General features: G+C 32.3%; 1 protein-coding gene across 1 annotated transcript in view; it reads right to left on the bottom strand.

The window, feature by feature from the left end:
• LOC126880302 (calbindin-32) overlaps positions 1-26,122 on the bottom strand; it is a 697,932-nt gene that overhangs the window by 129,611 nt on the left and 542,199 nt on the right. Inside the window, exon 8 of the mRNA XM_050644100.1 lies at positions 2,014-2,059. Coding sequence (XP_050500057.1) covers positions 2,014-2,059 — 46 coding nt within the window. The remainder of the gene's footprint in view (positions 1-2,013; positions 2,060-26,122) is intronic.

Raw genomic sequence — 26,122 nt, 5'->3', positions numbered from 1 at the left:
TATGGGTATTACACGCAGATGCCACTAAAGCTCTGAGTGTGGCTCTACGTTACAGCAGAATTCTACTGCATTACGGGTCGATGTAATGTTTATGCGTAAATGGTTTAACATCGCTGCGTCAATTCACTATACCTTCATGAGTCAGAAAAAAGTGACCGACTTCTTTACGAATCCTCCAAAGGACTGCAAACGTTTTCGCATGAGGGTGGACAATATTTTTGGACAAAAGTTGACTTCAAAGAGAATCGACATATGGTTATGTTTTTAGTAGGTATAGTAAACATTTTTGTAAGTTTTTGTATTGAATTTCGAAATTTTTTTCACTTCCCGTTTTTTCGGATTTGCCGAACGTTCGGATTAGCCGGGTTCAGATTTGTGGGGTTCTACTGTATATCTAATATGAACCACAAGCTAAAAATCTATCAACAGACGTCTTCAAAAGGACTTTTTGTGACTTATTTTTAGTGTTGGCAACCAAATTCTGCTAGATTAGGTTGATGGGTTTATCTATCATTTTTATTCATTATGTAGGATTAGAGCTGCCTATTTAATTTTTTTCTTTTTCATGTCTATCTTCCATGATTATATTGATGCCTCTTTCCATTGAACTCTACGCTCGTTGTAAAATAACACCAGGCATCTTTGCTTCCGTGGAATTTATCGAAGCATCTATTCTTGATGTATGTTTCATGCTCGTTTATAGATTTGCACCGATAGATTTCAGTGTGTTGTTATTATGATTTGTATTTATGATACGTATTTATTTTCTTTCTTTTTCAGTTTTTCTCAAAAGCACTTTGCATGTGATATTATTGTTGTCAACTTTGAATCCCTTTTTGTGTGTTTCTGGACTGCTTGTAGTGTTTTATTGTTCCGATCTTCAATAGTGTAGAATTTGTTACTAACAAATAACAAGGGGTAGTCACTTTGGCCAAAATCTGTGTTAGCAGGTTTTTTTCGTCCTGAAAATCATTTTTATTTTTCTGTAAAATTTGTTTGCCACAGATCTCGTTCTTAAGAGGATGTTTGGAGACTCAAACTAGTATTGATTGCTAAATAAAAGATATTAGAATATTTAAGGTAGGATTGAGTATTTGAAAAATTAAGTACTTTACCCTACAGATATTCACACTGATCTCTTTCTCAGATATTGTTTTCAATAGCGTTATTTCCGCTTTAAAATTATTTAGGTGTTTCCTTCTTATGTTCTGTTGTGGGCAGTATTATATTTAGTTAAGTAACTATTTATTTTTTTTTTGGACAATTATTGGCTAATAATCCCCAATTCAAAAACATCAGCAAAAAAAGAAGAAAGATGTGATGTTTGAAGATAAATACATCAAAATATAATCAAATCCACGTAGTTGTGTTATACTAGTATCGAAAAAAATGGAGACAATTATATAAGATTTGGCAACCAATACCTAAATCCGGGAATAGAAATAGCGAAAATAAGTTGTGTTTTTGTGTGTTCACAGTGTATAAATTCATGTTGTAAGCACTTGAAGAATTAGAATTAGAAGGTGCTAACAAATTTACGATGATAATTTAAAGTACTTTTACTATGATCAATAGACTGTTACTTTGAACACATTTAAACTTTATTGATATTTAATACTCCTTTTATATTTATAGGATCCCAACAAGACGTATCTGTCAGAAGTGATAATAAAAGTAAAGTTACTATCATTGAAAATGTACTAAATAATAGAAAAACACATTAAATAACAAATAATCATTATTTTGTAAACTAATAGATGAATTTATAGTTTCTTTTTTAGCAGCACTATGGTCCTAACAATAATTTAAATATTAAGGTTTATTTTATGTAGATAAAAAGATTTGCGAGAAAACACTAACATGTTTATCCCTTAATTTTAATTATTAACCATACAGAATATAAATTTCATCCTTAGTAATTTTGAATTATTATTTTGTTATATTTTCCGAAAGAATTGTTTTTATCTTCTGAAAAATATAGGAAATATAAGTACTGTATTTCTTTCTACTTACTTTAAATACTTGTCTGCATAGGAAATTTTCTTTCACTGGAAGTAATCTGAAATAAACAAAATAAGTGAGAAACAAAAATTACTTAAATAATTAAGAACATGAAAATTATTTTATCTACTCTGTCATATTGTGTATAAGTTTTTAGTTTGTGAAAACTGTCATTATAGATAGCAGTGCGTGTAGGGTTTAAAGTGTGCGTGAAGTAACAATGTATTTTAAATGGGATTTACTTTTTCGCACACTTTCAATGGGTTTTTGGCACACTTTCATATAATTAAATATCCTTAACTTGGCGTTGTCATGGTGATGACAATATGAGCAATGAGTTACAAAAAAATTTTTGACAATTTTGTGGTTTGAAGATAGTCAGGATTTTTAAATGTCAAAGTTCTAAAAATTGTTGAATAGAAATGAATTCCAGTGACGAAGAGTTACAGTTTTTTTATTTGTTTATCGTAGATAAAATATTGTATGTAACTGTACGTGAAGTACTTTTTGCGAACTTACGCGATGTATATTAGCACTCGCTCCGTTGTCGCTCGTGCTCTAAAAACCGCGTGCGTTCACACAAAGCATACTTCACGAACTGTTTCATAAATAACTATTTTGGTGTATCCTTGATTATTTCATTCATAGGAGATTCTGACCAATAGAAAGCTACAGACATGCAAATTAAGGTGATAATTTTTGATAATCTCCCGCCGTTAAGCATATTACGTCAGATGCCCTTCGTTGCTACGAAAAAATACATTCAGTGACATTAATGACAAATGTTTTAAAAATTATAAAAGTGATGACTTTCAACCGTCAAATACATATTTATAACAACTGTGTGCTTAATTTCACTAATTGGTACTTACATATATAAATTACAATAAAATTTTGGTTTTGAACAGTTTTATTCATGAAATAATCGCAACAAATTGCACTCGAACTCTAAAATTAATATAGAATTTTTGCCCTCGTGACACTTTGACAAAACTGCCAAAGTGACACTCGGGAAAAATTCAATAATTTTGGAGCTCTTGTGCAATTACTACTGACAATTTTTATAGAATAAAATTTTTTGAATAAAAAGATTTAACTTCATATCAAAAGAAAATAGAGTCTGCCGAGAAGTCTTTGTCAAATACAACTACTTGACCATAATTTCAGATTATTATATGCCCATAAGATACGTTATGCAAACAACAATATTTTTATTTATAAAAATTCAGATAATTTTCGATATTACCATTAAAGATACTAAAAAAATTAAGAATGTCAACTTCTTAATCTAATGGCGAAGTTTTAATTAAACAGTCTTTCAAAAGTGCACCCTTGGCCCCAAAGACACGTCCTGTTATGGTGTCTTAAACGAACGATATAAAATAACGACGCTACTATACTATACTATACTATACTATACTATACGTCTTTTGTTTCCGGAGTTATCTTTATCTTTGATGAAATTTTATATAAAGTTATGAGCGCGCTAATAACCGGCGAAATAACGCAAAAGATGGAGCACATATTAAGTTGGGAGATAAAATAAATTAAACTATTGGAGGTGGGAGATTTAGCGATAAAAACCTATCAACTTACATTATATATATTGTTTCCCACCTTTAGACGTATTAGAGGAGTATGTCAACTAAAACTGTCACTGTCACAGTGGTAGTTGCCACACTCGTCCGATGTGGCTAAAGGTGGGAAACAATAAGTAGAATACACATTTATTGGTTTTTATCGCTGAATCTCCCACCTCCACTAGTTTCATTTCTTTTTTCTCACAACTTAATGTCCTTTCCATCTTTTGCATTATTCTGCCGGTTATTAGCGCGCTCATCACTGTATAACGTTACCATATTCTTCTTCTTAATGTGCCCTCTCGTCAATGGAGCTTGGCTCCTACAATTGCAAACTCTTCTCTGTCTTCAGCTGTTCTTATTAGCTCTTCAAAATTTAGCCATGTTTATTGTAGGATGTTCCTTAACCACACAGACTTAGAATATAAAGTGGAACAGTGGAGACAAGCTGTGGAGGAAAAAGTTTTAAAACTTAGTAGGACAAAAACAGAGAATTTGGAATGTTCATTTAAAGATGGAGTTACTACAAATAAAATGGTATCTTTGGATGGTGAAATGATTGTGAAAAGCAATAGTTTTAAGTACCTACGATCGGTATTACAGAGTAATGGAGAAATAGATGGAGATGCATGCAGTAGAATTAGGGCTGGATGGATGAAGTGGAAAGAAGCGAGTGGTGTGTTGTGTGACAGAAAAATTCCAATGAAGTTGAAGGGAAAATTATATAAAATAGCCATAAGACCAGCTATGATGTTCGGAACTAAATGTTGGGCAGTAAAAAAGAAAGAGGAACAATGAATACATGTGGCGGAAATGAGAATGCTTAAATGGATAAGTGGAGTGACAAAGAAGGATAAAATCAGAAATGAGCATATTAGGGGAAGTCTAGGTGTGGCATCAATTGTTGTCAAAATAAGAAAGCATAGGTTAAGATGGTTTGGTCATGTTCAACGTCGAGACGTTAATCACCCAATACGAATAATAGCTGACGTGCAGATTCTTGGAAGGAGAAAGAAGACCTGGGGGAGACGATAAAGCAGGACATGTTGGTAAAGGGGATTAACATTGATATGACCCAAGATAGAATTGTGTGGAGAAATGCAATTAGGGAAGCCAACCGCGCATAGGGATAAGGCAAAGAGAATGATGATGTTCCTTAACCACAGCAGTCTTTTCCTTCCTAGTACGCTCTTTCCCTCGATATTTTCTTTCAGTATAAGTTGAGAATATTAATACGTATTATATCTCAGTATGTTGTCTAGGTGTAATGTTTTTCTAAATTTCACTGTTTTGAAAAGATCTTGTTCTTTGACTGTTCTATGTAGCACTTCATCGGCTAAGGTATCCGATGTCCATAAAATTTTGAGGATTATCTGGTAGATCTATATTTCGAAGGCCTCCAATTTATTTACGGTTGATGTTTTAAGGGTCCCCGTCTCAACTTGATAGAAAAGAGCCGACCAGACATAGCATTTTGACAAACGTAGTCGAATTTCGAGTTTTATTCAAGAATCACAAAGCAGTCTTTTGATTTTTTCGAAATATTTTCTGGCCTGTTCTATTCTAGATCTTATTTCTATGTCAGGATTCTAGCCCAGTCGGGTTACCATTTGACCTTGCATTAGGAGCTTCCCCAAATTTTATTTTTCTAATCTCTAGGGGGGTCAATTGTCGTGTAAATTTAAAATCTCGACTGAATTTGACCGTTGCGTTAGCCGCTATCTTGATTTTAAACGAGAACCGTTTTTGCTCAATATCTCCGCCATTTTCAACTTTTCGACAAAAAATATACAAACTGAAATTGTTGAAAATACGGTTTTCTATAATTTCGTTTCTTATAATTTTTTCGTGCAGTCCATATTTTCCGAGTTATGGGGGAAAACCGTGACAGTTAAAGCATAATTATAGATTTATTGAATTATCTCGTTTATTTTACTTTTACAACAAATTTTAACCTATACAAGAATGAAGAGAATTAAATTTCGTACAATTTTGTTTTCTTTCATTATTTTGATAAAATCAATATTTAAGGTAGTACGTATGCCGTAAAGGCGCGAGCGTAAGACCCGTTTGATTTTAAAGCAATGGTTTTTGTTTAATATCTTCCCCATTTTCAACTTTTCGACAAAAAGTGTAGGGACTGAAATTGTTGCAATTACGATTTACTACGTTTTTCGAGAGAACCAGTGGCGGGTCTAAGAGGGGTGGGGGAATGGGAAAATTTACCCCAACGGGGTCCAAAATTAAAAAAAAAATGTTGAAATATGTTAGCTGATATGAAACTTAATTATCGACAGGCAAATTCAACCAATAAAACCCGCTAGTTAATAAAATTAAGTGAACTTAATCCATATAAGTTATTATTTATGTCTTTTATGTACTTAGTTCGGTTGGTGTGTCATTGGAAGTTTCAAAAATTGTTTAAAATATTTTATTTTTGCTATTTTGTTTGTGTATATTTGATTATTGATTATTTTATTTTAATAGACATGATCTTCATTAGCACAGGCTGTTTCTAAATAAGTGCGACAGACTTTAATGGGTAATTCTGCATGAAAAAATAATGATCGTTTGCTTTATAAAGATATGTCCGCAAATGCTTCGTTTCCGAGATACGAGATGTTGATTTTTTTCTTACAAACTGACGATTTATTGATTGCTCTACAACCGGTTCAGATATGCAAATGCAATTTGGTAGGTTTTAAGAGGTAATTATTGCGCATTTTCTGACATGCAATTAAGAATTTTATATATATAGTATGCGAATATGTAAATATATTTCAATAAAAAAAATTTTTAAAGTTTAGAGACTGTTCCTCGCAAATAACTTAAAAAGTAAGTATTTTGTTGAAACAAACATTCTTAGCAAAAATATAGCTTATAAAATAGTGAAATAAAAATGTATGAATGAGGTCTCTAGACCCAGTAGAAGCAAAGTTGTAGCTAATGAAAAATAAATTCATATTCGTCAAATTCCAAATCGAATGTTTCAATGAGAAATAACCAAAAAATGAAGCACTTTTGGGAAAACCCATTATAACTTTTTAAAGCGTTTAAAAAAAGCTTTATTTTTGTTTTTTTATAAAAGTTTCTAACATCAAAACTAAGCGAGTTTTTTATTTTTGTTTATGTACAATTATGTCCTAAAGTTAATAATAAATTAGACAATTCAATAATTATGTTTCCCCTCCGCTTCCACTATTTTCCTCCTTAACTCGGAGAATATTAATCGCATGAAAAATTGTGAAAAAGAAATTGTAGGAAATTGCGTTTCCAACAATTTTAGTTCCTACCATTTTTGTCGGAAAATAGCGGAGATATTAAGCAGCAACAGTTCTCCTTTAAAATTAATATGGCGGCTAATGCAACCGCGGAATTCAGTCGAGATTTTAAATTTACACTACTATTGATCTTCCCTAAAGGATAGAATTATAACATTTGGGGCAGCTCGGAAAAAAGATTCAATTCAGTAATTATGCTCCACCCACCACTTTTTAATATTTTCCCACTTAACTCGGAAAATATCAACCGCATGAAAAAAACTGTTGAAAAGAAATTGTAGGAAATCATATTTTTAACAATTTAAGTTGAAAATGGTATTGAACAAAAACAATTGCTACAAAATCAATCAGGTCGTACGCTCGCGCCATTGTCGCATACATACTACCTTAAATATTAACTTTAGCAAAAAAATGGAAGAAACTAAAATTGTGTATAATTTAATTCTCTCTATTTTTGTATAGGAACATTTTTGAGAAAAACTAAGAATAAACGTGATAATTTAATAATTATGCTCCATTTATATATAACTGTCATTAACATATATAACTGTCACTATTTTCTGCTATAACTCGGAAAATATCGATGGCACGAAAAAATTCTACAAATATAAATGATAGAAAATTATATTTTCAACAATTTTGGTTGTTATACTTTTTGTCGAAAAGTTGAAAATGACGAAGATATTGAGAAAAAACGGTTCTCGTTTAAAATCAAGATGGCGGCTCACATCCTTGTATAACTCCCCTCCTACTCTCTATTTCTGCAGACGTGAAACCTTCTAACTTTGTTACCCCACTAGAAAAGGATATTCCTCGAACCAAAGAAAATCTATATATAGGGTGAGGTAGATAAAGGGCCTATTAGAAATATATCGAGAACTAAAGGCAACATAATCCTGAAAATTGGAATAAAGAGGTTTTATAGAATGGTATATTTAATGAAAATATTTTCACATATTTGCTACTTCCGGTTATACCGGAAGTTGCTTATAACTTCGTTTTTTTAAATGGAACACCCTGTATATTTTTACACTTTTGGATTCTGATCGACGTCATCTTTCTTAAAATATGATGTTTTGTTATATTCTACAGGGTAGTTTAAAAGATAATTACGTTTTTTTCTTAATTTTGTAGCAATATTCACACCCTGTAGAATTGTAGCAGTTTGACATCAAAAACTCTATTTATGTTCAAATGATTTTTAATATAGTCCACTATTGTTAATAAAGTCAAAATAGCCACTTTTTTACTTTTAGTATACATTGTTGATCCAAACTCGGAATGAGTATTTTCTGAGTTTTCTTAAATGGAACACCCTGTAGTTTAATATTGTAATCAAATTATATTTTATGGTACTTTTTTATTTATATAAGATAAGCATTCCCCTTTACCTAAATGCTTTAATTTGTGGTTAACTGTTAATCGAACCAACAATCTTAACTACGTCAGTATTTTGATAGATCAACCATTATTGCTAATTTTAAGGGTAATTCCAGATTAACATGTATTTATTTTCGAAAAATTAGTTGTGATTGAATATTTTCACGGCCAACTTAATAAAATTTCACGTATTTTGTGTTACAACTCACAAATTAAAGCAGTTAGGTATAGGGAATGCTTAAGAAATAAAAAAGTACCATAAAGCATCATTTCATTACAATGATAAAATACAGGGTGTTCCATTTAAGAAAACCTAGAAAGACTCATTCCGAGTTTCGACCAACCCTGTATACTAAAATTAAAAATTAGCTATACTAGCAATTGTTAACAATAGTAGACTATATTAAAAGCTATTTGGACATAAATAGAATTTTCGATGTCAAACTAATACAATTCTACAGGGTGTGAATTTTGCTACCAAATTAAGAAAAAAATCGGTATTTTATTTTAAACTACCCAGTATAATATTACAAAACCTTATATTTTAAGAAAGAAGACGTCGGGGAGAATCCAAAAATAAAAAATATACAGGGTGGCTCATTTAAAAAAACGAGGTTATAGGCAACTTCCGGTATAACTGGAAGTAGCAAAGAGATTAAAATATTTTCGTTGAATAGGTCACGCTTCAAAACCCCTATATTTTAATTTTCATAATTCTGTTGTCTTTAGTTCTTGAGATATTTCTAATTGGACTTTTATCTTCCTCACCTTGTATATTATGTACCAAATTTTGAAACGGTAGTACTTCCCTTTCAAGAGGTTATCCGTGAGATGGATAGATATACCGCCTGCTGAGTTTTTAAACCACATTTTATTTTTTATCGCGTATAGTATTACGTCAGAACTTGTTAAGTTAAATTAAAGGATTAAAATAAAACATGTGGCTTTAAACCCGCAGATATTAGACGATGGTGATTACTGATGAGAACGTCGTTTTTCAATCTTTGGCACTGTATACCACCGAGGTGATTTTAAAAACACATAAAAACCGTAGCTCGATTGAGCCTGAGGAAAATGATTGCAGTATATAAAATGGAGATAATAATAAAATGGGGAGTAATAATAGACATCGTTTTCTCCTCTGAATGGCTTCTTTATACACTCACGGGGAATTTAAAAATACGAAGTTGAATTTTATGAAATATAGAGGAATATCTTTACATATAAAAATCTTGTGTTATAATGTTTGTCCATGCTAGTATCCAAGATCACTGAAATGATCCCAATGAAATTTTGTGAAAGTGTATTGTACGGTCCAACTTAAGTGGCATGATACCATTTTTTATCCGGATGAATGACTTTTTTTTAATTTTAAAGTTTTCTGAGACTTCAACTCCACAGCTGTAGGTAATTTGAGGCGCTCAGAGCAACAGTGGCCTAACCCAAAATCCACAATTTTACCAAAAGGCTTTTATTACATTAAAGTTATCCCTTATTTAAGTATTTTCAGAGGCAGAGTGGCCCAAGTAACGAATGCTTATATAAGTAAGATACTAAATACAAAACTCAATATATTGATATTAAGTTTAGAAAACTGATGTCGTTATTTAACTAAACTAAAAAATACCCTTGTTTAAAGTGTGATCAATTATTAATTTTAAAATTTTATATATTTAATATAGTGGAGTCACTGAAGGTTTTCATTTTCGATTTCGTTGAACCTTCATCGATTTTCATGAAAATTGGTGAGTAGTTAGAAGATACTTCAAGGAACAAAGGTGACATGATGCCAAGTTGAGCTTTTACCCTGGGGGTGGTATCCACCCTCAGGGTATGTTTTAAAGCGGTTTTTCACGTATTAATCAAAAACTACAAGCTTTTGTAAAAACGCTATAATTACCAAAATTAAAGAAAATAAAAAATGTAATATACTGCCCACTTAAAGAACTAAACTAATGTTATTTCAAAGTGAGTTATGGATAATTGAATGTATATTTTTTTCGACGAGTACTCAAATCTATGTATTCAAGCTTACATAACGGGAAAACGATGCATTTTATAGAATATACTTGTTAAGCACTTGTCAAAGTTCTTCAGAATACCTATGAAATGAGCTCCAGTAGAAGTTAATAGCATTAAAATTAAGCAATTTATGATGAAAATAAGAGAACTCTTTTGATTTTTTTAGGAAAAAGTGAAAAATAAAATATACGCCATTTCCACAACAATTAAAATTTGTAGTAATGCTCACAAGAGTTTCTTTAGGTTAAGTTGTTCGAGGAATTATTTGATAGATATTTCTGTGAACTTTGACAAATGTTTAATAAGCTTATGTTATAAAATGCATCATTTTCCCGGTATTTAAGCTTGAATATTAGATTTAGATACTCGACGAAAGAAATATATGTACATTCAATTACCTATATCTCACTTTTAGTTAACATTGAAAGGTTTTTCTAGTAGAGTTTATTTTATTTTTTATTAGACTCAATTTAGATAATAATAACTTTTTGTAAAAACTTATAATTTTTGAGTTATTTATGAAAAATCGGTTAAAAACATGCATTTTTCTCACGAAAAGTTAAAATCTTTGATCTTTAATAACTCAAAAAGTTTTGATTTATTTTAATACCTTTATATAATAAATTTTGCTTATAATTTGTCCCACTATCGAATTGTGGGGTTATTTTTAATAAAATAATTTTCACCTCCGAGGAGGGCTGGCATCCACCCCCAGGGTAAAATCTCAAGTTGGCACCATGTCACCTTTGTTCCTTGAGATATTCTCTAACCACTCACCAATTTCATGGAAGTCGATGGAGGTTCAACGAAATCGGAGGTAATAGCTCATATCCACCTTCAGTGACTGCACTAATATAGGTATTGACTAAAATTATACATAATTTCGAAATTTCACCTTGCCTTATTCATAATTGACGCTATATATTACAGTTTTCTGAGATGAGATTTTTAAGTAGCTTCTAGAAACATAAAAATATACAGGGTATTTTATTAAAACGTAATATCATAGATTTTTCTAGGTTTACGTGAATCACATTGTATATTAATTTAAATTTATGCTGAAAAACCTCCTGGTTGAATTTAAAAGTTGACGTATCCTAGCGTTTTTTTAAATTTTCTAACACAAGAACTGTATGGTTTCCATACTTTCCATAATTTCACACGAATATCACCCTGCATTTTTCATAATACAACCTACATGATAATATAGTTCGTTAATATCAGGTTGTTAGGCATCTTTTAAAACATAAAAATGTACAGGGTGTTCCATTAAAAATAAAGCTTATGCACTAAACTAGGCTTGCGTGAATCACCCTTTATATATGTATAAATTTATGTTTAAAAAGCGCATTAGACCGGGCAGTGTCGTCGCCCCCGCTAGCGCAATTATTCCGATTCAATTTTTTTGCACAAACTTGCTCAAAAAGAGGTCCTTATAACATATCCACAGGGTGCCGGGCGGTGCCGTGGTCGAAAAATTTTTTAAACAATTTTTTTTAACAAATTCACAAAAATAATTTTTTTATTTCCAACAATTTTTTTTAGATAACTTGGGTCATTCTGAGCAAAAAAGGTCTCTTGTCATTTTTCTCTAAAATTGACTGTTGTCGAGTCATACGCGATTAAAAATTTGAAAAATGCGAAAATGGCAATTTTCAAGGCAAATTCAAAAAGTGACAAAATCAAGATTCAAATACCTTCTTCAGCGTTGTGAAGAGATTTTTGTCATTAATTTACTACAAAGCTGTTATTTTTAGTTATTAACAATTAGCGCTATAGTACAACTGTATCGTCTGCCCCGTTAACGGAACTATTTCGATTAGATTTTTTTGCACAAACTTACTCAAAAAGAGGTCCTTATAACATATCCACAGGGTGCCGGGCGGTGGCGTGGTCGAAAAATTTTTTAAACAATTTTTTTTAAACAAATTCACAAAAATAATTTTTTTATTTCCAACAATTTTTTTTAGATAACTTGGGTCATTCTGAGCAAAAAAGGTCTCTTGTCATTTTTCTCTAAAATTGACTGTTGTTGAGTCATACGCGATTAAAAATTTGAAAAATGCGAAAATAGCCATTTTCAAGGCTTCATAACTCGATCAAAAATGATTATTATGAAATTCAAAAAGTGATAAAATCAAGATTCAAATACCTTCTTCAGCGTTCGGAAGAGATTTTTGTCATTAATTTATTACAAAGCTGTTATTTTTAGTTATTAACAATTAGCGCTATAGTCTAACTGTATCGTCGCCCCCGTTAGCGGAACAATTTCGATCAGATTTTTTTGCACAAACTTACTCAAAAAGGGGTCCTCATAACATATCCACAGGGTGCCTTGCGGTGCCGTGGTCGAAAAATTTTTAAACAATTTTTTTTAAGCAAATTCACAAAAATAATTTTTTCATTTCCAACAATTTTTTTAGATAACGTGGGTAATTCTGAGCAAAAAAGTTCTCTTGTAATTTTTCTCTAAAATTAATTGTTGTCGAGTTATATGCGATTAAAAATTTGAAAAATGCGAAAATGGCCATTTCAAGGCTTCATAACTCGATTAAAAATGATTATTATGAAATTCAAAAAGTGACAAAATCAAGATTGAAATACCTTCTTCAGCGTCCTGAAGAGATTTTTGTCATTATTTTATTACAAAGCTGTTATTTCTAGTTATTAACAATTAGCGGTATAGTCCAACTGTATCGTCGCCCCCGTTAGCGGAACTATTTCGATTAGATTTTTTTGCACAAACCTAAGTCGACTTTACATTACATGATTTATCATGTGATTTGTCGTATGATTTGGTCATGGAGTGAAATTTACATGTTTACACTGTGTGATTTGTCATATGATTTTGCATTGTTTATACGGCTCGTTTTGTCATAAGCGTTGTCATGCGGCTCGTCATGGGAAAAATCATATGACAATCACATGATAAATCATATAGTGTAAAGTCGACTTTACTCAAAAATAGGTCCTTATAGCATATCCACAGAGTGCCGGCCGGTGGTCGAAAAATTGTTTAAACAATTTTTAGACCACGGCACCGGCCGGCACCCTGTGGATAGGTTATAAGGACCTCTTTTTGAGTAAGTTTGTGCAAAAAAAATCTAATCGAAATAGTTCCGCTAACGGAGGTGACGATACAGTTGGACTATAGCGCCAATTGTTAATAACTAAAAGTAACAGCTTTGTAATAAAATAATGCCAAAAATCTCTTCAAGACGTTGAAGAAAATATTTGAATCTTGATTTTGTCACTTTTTGAATTTCATAATAATAACTTTTAATCGAGTTTTGAAGCCTTGAAAATGGCCATTTCCGCATTTTTCAAATTTTTAATGGCGTATAACTCGACAACAGTCAAGTTTAGAGAAAAATGACTACAGACCTTTTTTACTCAAATTGATCCAAATTATCTAAAAAAAAATTGTGGGAAATGAAAAAATTATTTTTGTGAATTTGTTTAAAAAAAAATAGTTTAAAAAATTTTTCAACCACGGCACCGCCCGGTACCCTGTGGATATGTTATAAAGACCTCTTTTTGAGTAAGTTTGTACAAAAAAATTGAATCGAAATAGTTCCGTTAACAGGGGCGACGATACAGTTGGACTATACCGCTAATTGTTAATAACTAAAAATAACAGCTTTGTAATAAAATAGTGACAAAAATCTCTTCAGGACGTTGAAGAGAGTATTTGAATCTTGATTTTGTCACTTTTTGAATTTCACAATAATCATTTTTAATTGAGTTATGTAGCCTTGAATATGGCCATTTTCGAATTTTTCAAATTTTTAATCGCGTATAACTCGACAACAGTCAGTTTTAGAGAAAAATGACAGGAGACCTTTTTTGCTCAGAATGACCCAAATTATCTAAAAAAAAATTGTTGGAAAAAAAAATTATTTTTGTGAATTTGTTTAAAAAAAATTGTTTAAACAATTTTTCGACCACGGCACCTCCCGGCACCCTGTGGATATGTTATAAGGACCTCTTTTTGAGTAAGTTTGTGCAAAAAAATCGAATCGGAATAATTGCGCTAGCGGGGGCGACGATACTGCCCGGTCTACATATTTATGCATAAAAATCGACGGGTCTCAGCGTTTTTTATAATGTTTTAAAACAAGGACAGAAATAATTTTATTCCATAAGTGCGCTCCGCCCTATATACAGTGATGAGCGCTCTAATAACCGGTAAAATAACGCAAACTTTGAAAAACATATTAAGTTGTGAGCTAAAATGTTGTGAAGCTATGAAGCAAGTAGTGGTGGGAAATTTAGTGAGAGAAACCTATAAATGTAAAATATTGATTATTATATCTTACCTAAAGACATATCAGAGGAGTATGCCAACTAAAACTGTCACTGTCAAAGTGGTAGTTGCCGAACTCTTCCGATACGTCTAAAGGTGGGAAAAAATCAATAAAATGTAAATTTATAGGTTTCTATCGCTAAATTTCCCACCTGTCGTAGTTACATCTCTTTTTATCTCACAATTTAATGTGGTTTCCGTCTTTTACGTTATTTTGCCGGTTATTAGTGCACTCATCACTGTATAACCGGAAAATCGCGGAATGTTTAATTATTCTAAACAAAAAAGAAATGAAAAACGTTTTGTGTGGATTCGGCAGTGGATTTTGGGAACTGAAAAATACGGCGTCGCAATCAATTAGATACTGTCTAAGCTCATTATTGATTATCCAGCACAGTTTTGGATTTTTTTAATAGAATGAATCCTGCTGATTTCGAAAGACTTGCTTGTAAAATTGGTCCTATTATATTAAAGCCAGATACCCAATTCACAAAAGCAATTAGTGTAAAATAACGACTTGCTATAACTCTATTGTAGCACTAAATTATTCTGCCACTTTTATCTAAGCATTACGTATTTTTTTAAAAATTATGTTTATTCAATTTGAAATTCTAATTTCTAATTATGTTTATTTTTTAAAATTCTTATACTTGATGTGGTATACAAAAGACTTTATAGAAAAGCATTTTGGAATTACACATCATAATTTCCACAATTTGGAAAACTTTAACTCGTCAAGTTAGTCCAAACCTCTCAGCGGGATAGTTTAAGTAGTGCAAAGATTAGAGGAAACCACATTATTTAAAGGATCCTGCAACACTCCTTAAATATGAAAAAGTGGCCCCAGTCAAATTTAACGAAAGTTTAGTCAATGCTAGTTCTCAATGCGTAGATTAAGAAAGTCCATGGGACCTAGGTCTGAAATACTATTATTCTAAAGCTATAACCTTCTGAATTTATTGGCTTCAGGTGCTCGGTTTACGATAAGTGCACTAATTCACGGTCAAGTGAACGAAAATATTTAAAAAGTTTTCATTTAAAAATCTTTTAGTAATATTTTTAATATTTTTCAATCCATATTTAGCCAAACAGCCGCACTCCCTCTAAGGGGAAAATTCAGCCATCCCAGATACCTAGGGTATCAAAAGAATTGAGCTCTGGTGGGACTCTTTCCGTGTTATCGAGCCCTAGGTGACTTGGTACGCCGGAGTATCTCCCAAAAATTTTCGCACGCATCAGGAGATCGAGAGTAGCATAGCATTCTGCATAGTCTTGTAAAGATGTTCGTTTAGACCCAGCTTTTTGATGTTTTCTATGAGGTTCTTTGGAATGACTCCAGTAGTAGAAAGAATAATAGGTATGGTCTGGGTACTTTCCATTCTCCATTGTCTCCTTATTTGTATTTCGAGATCTCTATAATTTTCGTTGTGCTTAACACGCAGATTATTGTTGTTAGGTATCGCCACCTCTATTATTGTTGTTTGCCTAGTAAGTTTATTAACTAGTATGAGACCCGGTCTATTGTGTGCCACTGTTTGGTCTGTGAGCACAGTGCGATCCCAGTATAGCTTGTAGTTGTCGTTTTCAAGCATTCTATCAGGGAGGTATTAACAATAAGGAAGATGGTCGGTTTGGAGAAGTCCAAGTTTGTTAGCTAGTTCTTGGTGGATAATCTTTCCTACTGTAAAAAAGTAGAAATCTACTAAATGTGGCAACGCTGTTGCAGTTTCTGCAGATGCGATGACATGCGCATTTGGAAAAGTCTTTAGTGGCGCCACCTTTCCAGTTTAGTCAAGAATTAAAGAGAATGAACCGTAATTGCCATTAAGGATAACAGTGCATGAGCAGGCCTACGCCTCTCCGAGAATGACTCCAACAAGAGTCGAAAATCGTCGATTCAGAGTGCTGGTCTGCGCTCCCTATTCTAAGTGAAAAATAAGATTGTTTTGCCTTCGCATTGCAACTGAATAAAAATGGAATTTTTATTTTATTGAAAATATTTATTATTGAAAGAAGAGATACTCATTTTCTTCATGCGATATGCTTCATGAAGAAGTGCGATAGAAAATGTGCCTCTAGAGCGACATAAGAATTATTAAGTTTTGATAAATGCGTAACACATATCCAATGCCATTAGGACAGCAGTTTCGCCTTATCTTTAGAAAACTACTAAACAGTGGCAAATTTACGTGGGGGATAGAGAAATTCCCCCCATAACACTGTCCAGATTAAAAAAAAATTTTGAAAAATAAAAAATACATTAGCTGACATGAAACTTGACAGACAAATTCAACCCAATAAACTAGATGGTTAGAAAAATTAAGGAAACTTATTGCACAATATAAGTTCTTATCTATCTCTTTTATATAATTTTAGTTTATCTACTTTTATGTCTTGGAAGTCTCCCCCCCAAGACAAATGTTCCGACACTGCTACTGCATCGCCAGTAAATAGACGAACAACCACAACAAATATCTTACCTTTTAACACATGCAGATTATAAACATGATCTCAATCTTAACAACAGCACCATTTGATTTAAAAAAATTCAACAATAACAATTATATCTGATATTCGGAACATTATTATTTGCAAACCATCTAATAGTCCTTGGGCCCACATATAAAATTATTATTTATTACCACACCGTCGAAACTTTTTGTACTTGTTATTTGGGTAAAGTCGGACAAATTTGGAGCTTGGCGCATTATTATAGTGGGGAGTTTGATAGTCAAGCTGTCACGAAGTTGTCAATTTTATACAAGAAAAAAATTTATAACCACATTGATCATTTAATTTTAATCAATGGTGTTTATCGTATAAACAACGAAAACAATTTTGTCGCACAAAAATATTGGGCCATATGACGCGTCGGACACGCTAAATATGTCAAACTTACGAAAATAATAAATTTATTACCACATGGCTAATTTTAACAGATTCTACCATAAAACCTTTTTACAATAATGTGGTAACCTTGTCGGACAATTTTTACGGGGCATATGCGCAGTCGGATGCACCGAAGATGTCAATTTCCTGATTTTTTTTATTTATTACCACAGATGTCATTTTTATTTTGTACCTACTGTTTTTTTTTGTGTAATGCATATTGGATCACTTGTCGGACAATAATAATGGGTCAAAAATTTTGAAAAAATTTTTCGAAATATTCCCTCCTGTCGGATTTCTTTTTGAAAATTCGAGAAAAAAAAGCTACAGAACGATGTTTGTCATTGTTCAAGGAGTATGTACACAAATTTTCAGATAAAAATTTTTCCAAAATTTTCCCTCTGGTCGGAAATTATTCCCTTTTAAATGTTTTACTGTACCAATTTTCGGCTAAATAGATTCAAAAGTATGCTATTCAAAATTTTTTTGACAATGCCTTCTCTTAAGGACGTCGATAACCTGAAAGAATTAAGTTTTCTGTTCGTTTGCCCCATAATTTTTGTCAGACAATTACATTTTTTGTTCCAGAATATTATTACTTGTAACCTACTAATTTTGTCGGAAAAATGGTTGTAAAGATAAGGGATGTACGAACCCAGCATAGTTTAAAAGTAGGTATAGTTTACTAATAAAAATTAAATTTTTTGTCTGACTGTCAATTTGCCCCAATTTTTTGTCGGACACTTATGCCCTGTTGCACCAACAGATCTTAAGTCGAGAATATCATAAAAATTAATATAATAGAATTATAATATATTACAATAAGAATACCATAGTATAATAATAGATATAATTGATAATAAGGTAAGAATCTAAAATTATGGTGCAACGTAAGTGATAGTCAAGGAGGCCCTATCTCTAAGTAGAGCTTAGCTAAGCTGGAGCTTGAAATCTTTTGGTGCAACCAGGCATTAGATTTTTTTATTTAGAATATATTTACTTATATCCTCCTATTTTTGTCGGAAAAATGGTTGTAAATAAAAAAAATTCAAGGAAATTAATATTTTTGACAGCGATGTGGTAATAAATTTATTATTTTCATAAATTTGACATATATCTAGCGTGTCCGACACGTCATAGGGCCCAATATTTTTGTTCGACAAAATTGTTTTCGCTGTTTATATGATAAAAACCATTGATTAAAATAAAATGACCAATGTGGTTATACATTTTTTTCCTCCATAAAATTGACAACTTCGTGACAGCTTGACAGAAAAACGCCCCACTACCATAATGCGCCAAGCTCCAAATTTGTCCGACTCCTCCCAAATAACAAATACAAAAAGTTTCGACAATGTGGTTATAAATAATAATTTTATATTATGTGGGCCCAAGGACTATAAGTTATTTGCAAAAACTATTGCTTCGTCGACATGTTTTTAAAATGCCCTTTATTCTGCATGCGTGAAAACGAGAGATGTCTTGTGTCGCTCTAGCAGCACTTTTTGTGTTTGTACTAATGATTAACAACCAAACTACGAGGCAATTGTAAAAAGGGCGGCATTCTTGTTATTGACATCACTCGTGCTACCAAAGACCGTCTTGATGTTTCCTTAGAGCGAAAGTTAAGTTGAATTTTAAAAGGTGGTTCAACTCTTCCACCTGATCAAGTCTCACGGACTCCCCCTACATTTAATCGCAATGCAATATCTTCTTCTTCTTCTAGTGCCGACTCCACTAATGAAGGTTGGCTGTAACCTGTAACCATTGCAAATTCGTCTATATCTTATGCTTTTCTCAAAAGCGTCTGTGTGTCTAACCCGGTCTAGTAGCGAATTTTGTTCAGCCAGGACACCTGATATGAAAAACATTGTAACTCACTTTTGCTTAGTTTACAGGAGAGCGATTTAAAGAAATTTCCAAAACATTTTATTTGTTTACTGTGTCAGCTTTTATATTTTTTGTAATGTTCTTAATCCATATTTTATAACTTTTTTTCAGCTTTTTACTTTTACATTATCACATTGTTGTCAACATTACTTGTCCTGATTTAGTTCGAGTTACAATAGCAAATTTTTTCAGAATTTTAAGTGAAGATCATTGTAAGTGGTTCATACAATGATATTTCAACACAGTATGTTTTTTGGTTAGGTGCATATAAATTGTAACTAATCAGTAAATATCCAAATAAAGAGATTATAATTAATTTATTAGATTGGTTTTACTTGAAACGTGATTTTTTTGCTCAGACAAGTAGTATTTAAGAATTTACGTCATGCATACTAACAAGAAGTAGGTAAATAAAATATTATCTTTTAGCTTTATTTATTACAAAATGAACATTTAAAAATTATAAAACAGTTTATATTCTATTAAAAAATAAACAAAATTAACCCCTAGCAAACTTTTATTCAGAGTCATCATCCGAATATTCTGTTTGTGGAAAATGAGGAAGATTTAACTAAAAACTGCAACATTGCTCTGGTATAGCTTTACCAGAACACAAAGCAACAAGATCTTTATATTTTGAAATGGTTATGGGAAGTAACCCATTATAAGCCAAAGGAATTTGTACTTCCCCTAAATCGTGTATATTTTTATTCCTGGATTTGGTAGCCCTTTTGATCGATTTTGGTTTGCATTCTAAGTTTATAGACGATAATTATTGATCAGAAATAAGATCGTACTGAAAACTAATAATATGTGGTTATCACCCTAGTTGTAAAATAGCAAAAATTTCGAAAAAAACTTACAAAAACAAGTATTCGCATTTTACGTTTTTCAACCATTTATGCTACACTTAGGACCTTCATATTTCACCCAGACAAACTTTATGATACATTAAAACAATACTGTAAATTTCATTAAGATCGGTTCAACAGATTTTTGCAAAATAAATTTTGCAATCCAGCTTTCGCAAAAAATTCATTTTTTCAAAATGTTACAGGACTGAAAATAAAGCAGATAGCAAGTTGAATTTTTTTTTGCTTATAGAAGTGTACTGTACCTTTCATTTGCAATAATTTTCAAAATTAAAATCGATTATTTACCACGGCGTCAGAAAATTTTTGAAATAAACAATAATTTTTGCTGCTACGCGCAGGACAGCGGTGTTCGATTCACACAAGTTGATTTCCACCAAAATGTCTTCCAATCTTTATCTAATATATTATTTTCTTACTCTATATTTTGTTGTATTTTAATATTTTAATTCCACCAAAAATTAAACTAATTTTATTATTGTTTGTGAAATATTGTTTAAACAATTGCATATGTTTAAAAATAATAAACTTATTATTTAAGTTAAAATATATGAACAAAGAAAGTTTTTGCTAATAAAAGTGTTATTTCAAAGGATAGAGTATGTGTTTTTATTTTGCAATAAACAAATTTATTTATTTATATCGAAATGTAATAAAAATTAAAATGTATCAATCATTATCAAAGGTCATTGGAATGCCCAATCAGCGCAAACTATCCGCTGTCCTGCGCGTAGCACCAATAATTAATGTTTATTTAAAAAAATTCCTGATGCCGTGTTGTTAATCGATTTCAATTTTGCAAAATTCCAAATGAAAGGTACGGTACACTTCTATAAGCAAAAAAATTTTCAACTTGCTATCTACTTTATTTTCAGTCCTGTAACATTTTGAAAAAATGAATTTTTTACAAAAGCTGGATTGCAAAATTTATTTTGATGGTTGAAAAACGTAAAATGCGAATACTGGTTTTTGTATGTTTTTTCACAATTACTGCTATTTTGCAACAAGGGTGACTATTTTTAACCAATTCTATGTTGTACAACTCTTCCAACAAATGTGTACAACCAATTCAGTACAACTTTTCCCGGAAATGTATACTTTTAAAGTTATAATCAAAAAACCAAGAAAAAAATCGAATTTTTCCTTAATTTTTTGACATTTTGGTTATTTAAACAATGTTCCGGACCTTTTTGAGAGGGAGGATAACTCAAATATTATTATTTGATTTATTTTCAAGCAATTTCTGCAAAAAAATTTGAGTCACCTCTCAACGTCCAAATATACTAATATTTTTACAGATGCGCCCTGGTCTAAAATTCTAATGCTACACAAGCAACTTTTCTCTTAATAAAATCAAATAGCGCACTACTTATTTCAGTAGGCCCCTTTTTACCTGTGGTTTCATCCCATGCATAACAATAACCTTCCGCAGATCCAAGATCAAAGATAGTACAGTTGTACACGTTAAACTTCCGTTTATAATAAAACAATGATACCTCTGATTGGAGCGTAGTTAATATATTTTTTGCAAATCAAAGCAGGCAGTTACAACCGTTTCTGTTTTCTTAGAGACCTCTTTATCGCGATTTTTGGCTTCACGTGCAACACATTTATTTGCAATATGTAAAACATATTCATTTTCTATTTGGTCTTTCTCTGCTTTAGTGTTATGTAGATTTCAAGTAAGACATATCTTTTTTCGGTGCAAAAAAACTGATATTAAACTCAGTATTGAATATGTTTGTGTACTGACTTTTGGTGGCTGGTTTATCGCATGGGTGATTCTCAAACATCCATTCATTATATAGTGAATACAATTTGGGAAAAGTTAAAGACTCATCAAAATACATCTTACTTGTTCTTTGCCTTAGATAATGGGATTATTTTGCTGGAACAGAGTTTATATGCGCACGAATCGAATTTTTAATACTTTCGTCTACATCATTTGCCATGTTCTTGTGGCGACCACGCATATCTCCAGGTATACGCCCTCCGCCTTCATGACTATCAATTTTTTTGAATAGTGTAGTTAACCACATATCTGTTATGTTAAAAGTGTCCAAAAATGTTTTCTTACAAACATGAAGTCGGTGTTCTGCCAACTGCAAATTATATTCATATGTCTAGTGTCTTCTGGACTCTTTTAGCTTTGCAACTTTCCTCTCTTATCTGAGAACATATCTACATAAATATTCGCTTTGTTGGTCGTGATCAGCCATTGCCCAAAAATGATTAAATAAATTGAGTCTATCATTTTCAGATAATTTCGATTTACATTTTCTGATACATTTATCGTTACATCCAGGTCCCAGTTCTCTAATTTTCGATAATTTTCCAGTTTTGCCAGTATATTCTTGGCCAGAGTTCCTCAGTTTCGTCAAGACATTCATTTTCCAAACTCTAGAATCCCTTTGTCCCTTCCTTCCAAGATTTTTCTTCTTGGGGTATTGTTTTTTCTTAGCAGACGTATCTAATGGTGAACTTGTATCTTCGGTGCATGTAGAAGTTTCCACTGTCGATGTATCTTGAGCGTGCAATCCACTGTGACCATTGATTATCTGAGTTTCATCAGTAGAAGTTAGTTCAGCAGTGAATGATATAGGTGTTATTATTTTTGTTTGAAATTCTAAACTAGTATTTTTACATGAGTTTTTACGATTTGAGGCATGCTAACTATGCTCAGCAGTTAATAATATAGAATTTACTTATTGACTACATTGACTTACAACGCAGTTATAAAAACTTACTCGATAAATGTTTCGAGAAAAACATTGTATCCCGTGTTACAATGTTTTAGTAAAAAAATTTCATCAATAATAAAAAATTTTAATATTGTAACATTGGTTACAACGTTTTTTCCACCCAGTGATCAAAAATTTGCACTTACAATGAGGTTATTTTGTTAAATAACTTTATAATTACATAAGATAGGATAAAAGTTCTTAGACCAAATTGAAGGTTATCGTTTATAGATGCTATTTAAGCCATAGTTGAAAGACATTGTAAGTGGAAATACAATGTTTTTCATATGTCGTCTACCTGAACCCATTTTTCCTTCGAGTTTACCTTTCATAATTAGCTATAATATCTCATACTTCTCATTTCTAAGTATGTGCTCCAAAAATGCTCTTTTTTTTAATGGTGGCCAAAGGTTCTCTGCCTCTTCCCATTCTGTGCAACACCATGTCATTCGTAACATGATCGGTTCACGGTATTTTCAAAATTCTCCTGAAAATCCAGATCTCAAAAGCTTCTTGTTTTCTCATTAAGTCAACATTAACAGTCCAAGCTTCGATACCATTAAGAAGAATGGAGTGGATATAACATTTTACCATCCGATATCGGATTTGCAGGTTGAGTCTTTGGTTACTCAGAAATTTCCTCATCTTCAAAATAGCTGCTCTTGATTGCTCTATTCTTGATCGAATTTCTGATTTCGGATTTAGATCTTCCGTAATCCAGACTCCTAAGTATTTCAATACAATATAAAGTCTCTTTATACTTCATATTTTACTTCATACTTTTAAATAAGTAAGACATTAAAAATAAATTTCAAATTTGGTATTTACTTTATGTTATAATGTCGCAGCCATTTTACAATTACAAAGGAGAGAAGCCCCTAGATTTCAACTGTTTACCAACACCTGGAAATCAATACTTAACTTTACCGATTTGTTCCTCTAGAGATATGTGGGCGTAAATCCTTATAGACGGGAAATATCCCAAGAGATATATAGGGTCTCTTTCGATTAAAATGTATTGACGGATTTATGATAGAGTTTGCTTTATATTTCATTTCTGTACCTACACTATAATAAATGATACGATATTTTTGTCAAGATTGATCTTGCTGGATAGTATTTTGAAATATTCATTACACATTATACTTATACGACGTAACTTTAATTTTTGATGACAAGATGGCGATAAAACAAAATATATACTAAGAATTAAACAATCTCTCTAGCACTTACTTCCTTGAAAGAGAGTAATGTTCGTCATGATATTGTATATGGTTCGTCTCGATGTTTTCGATTTGCAGAGTGCTTAAAGACAGCCATTATTATTCATCTTCATAAGGGTGGTGAAAAATCTGATGCCTGCAACTATAGACCTTATTATATAAGACCTATTGCCTTACTACCAGTACTCTACATAATTATTGAGAGGCTCATTAAAACTCGACTTATGTCCTTTATTGGTGATAACAACAATTTTATCACAAAATCAGTTCGGATTTTTAACTAATAAATTTACCACTGATGCCATGTTTTCTGTACTACATGAGGTTTACCAAGCACCAAACAATAATCTTTATACTGCCACTGTTTTCTGTAACTATGCTAAAGCTTTTGATTGTGTAAATCACGACATCTTGATTAAAAAACTAAATTTCTATGGAAGTCGAAGTATTTCTGTGAATTTGTTCCAATCCTACTTGAATAATAGGAAACAACTAGTTAGAGCAAATGATACTGATCCTATAGTCTCAACAACATTGTATGCGGAGTACCACAAGGTTCACTATTGAGTCCTCTTCTGTTTCTTATCTTTATAAATGACATCACTAATTTAAAAATTTCTGCAAAGAGATCAGGCGAGTGGAGCGAATTTCGCAAAGCTCTGACTGAAAGCCAAAAGAGAATCATGGAGGAAGCACTACGAGGAGATAGAACAGACTACAGAAATGGCAAGACTCCAAAAGGTTCTCTCGAAAGAACCTAAAAGCAATAGTCAGGCGACTACATACAAACCAGTGAAGAGAAACTGAGAAAACTATTCAATGTTCACATCCCTGGGTCACTAAACAGAATGATGACACCAGAAGTTCTACAGCAAGAAGGACCAGTTACCATGAAATATGGAAATAGGGGAAGCTGGAGGGCTGCAAAAGAGATGGTGACACCAGACAAAATAAAATGGGCAGTAAGTTCATTTAAACCATATAAATCACCGCAAATAGACGGGATTTATCCTGTACTTTTGCAAAAAGGTACAGAAGCAATGTACAAGCAAATGTGTACAATACTTTGTGCAAGTATTGTGCTGGGGTATGAACCAGTTGCTTGGAGGTCGACAAGGGTAGCATTCATACCAAAGCTTGGTAAGAGTGGACGTATGACTACAAAGTCCCTTAAACCAATAAGTCTGATGTCATTTGTACTAAAGAGATTGGAAAAACTGGTAGATAAACATATTAGGGATGGAATATTGGTTGAAAAACCAATAGAAGAAGACCAATATGCATATAGGCCAGGTGCATCAACAGAAACAGCACTGCACCATCTATTACAGAGGGTGGAGTATATTCTGGAAAACAAAAAGGTGATGTTGGGAGCCTTTCTCGACATAGAGGGAGCCTTCAACAACACGTCATTCAATGCTATCACAAAGGCCATCCGACTGAAAGGAGTGGATGAAATAAGCTGCAGTTGGATAGAATGCATGATTAAAAGCCGCGTGGTATATTTAACACTGATGGGCGAGACCATGGTACGAGTTGCCAGAGGATGCCCACAGGGAGGTCTATTATCTCTGTTAGTGTGGAATCTGGTTACGGACGGACTGATTGGAACGCTCAACAGGAAAAAATATAACGTCCTGGATTATGCAGATAATTTTGTCATTATGGCATAAGGCAAGTTCAATACAACGGTCAGGGATAATATGCAACAGACCCTGAACGTAGTATCAAAATGGACAAGTGAGGTAGGATTGTCCGTAAGCCCTCACAAACCCAAAATAGTAGCCTACACCAGAAGGAGAAAATTAGAGGGAATAGGACCTGTGCATCTCATGGGATTTCCCTAAAGGTGGAGAGGGAAGTAAAATATCTGGGAGTCATAATAGACACAAGGCTTACCTGGAATCAACACCTAGAACGAATAACCAAAAAACCGA

Source organism: Diabrotica virgifera, chromosome 2 (assembly GCF_917563875.1).
Source record: "Diabrotica virgifera virgifera chromosome 2, PGI_DIABVI_V3a".
Classification (NCBI taxonomy): domain Eukaryota; kingdom Metazoa; phylum Arthropoda; class Insecta; order Coleoptera; family Chrysomelidae; genus Diabrotica; species Diabrotica virgifera.
The sequence above is the reverse complement of the archived record's forward strand: the minus strand, read 5'-3'. Positions and strand labels throughout refer to the sequence as shown.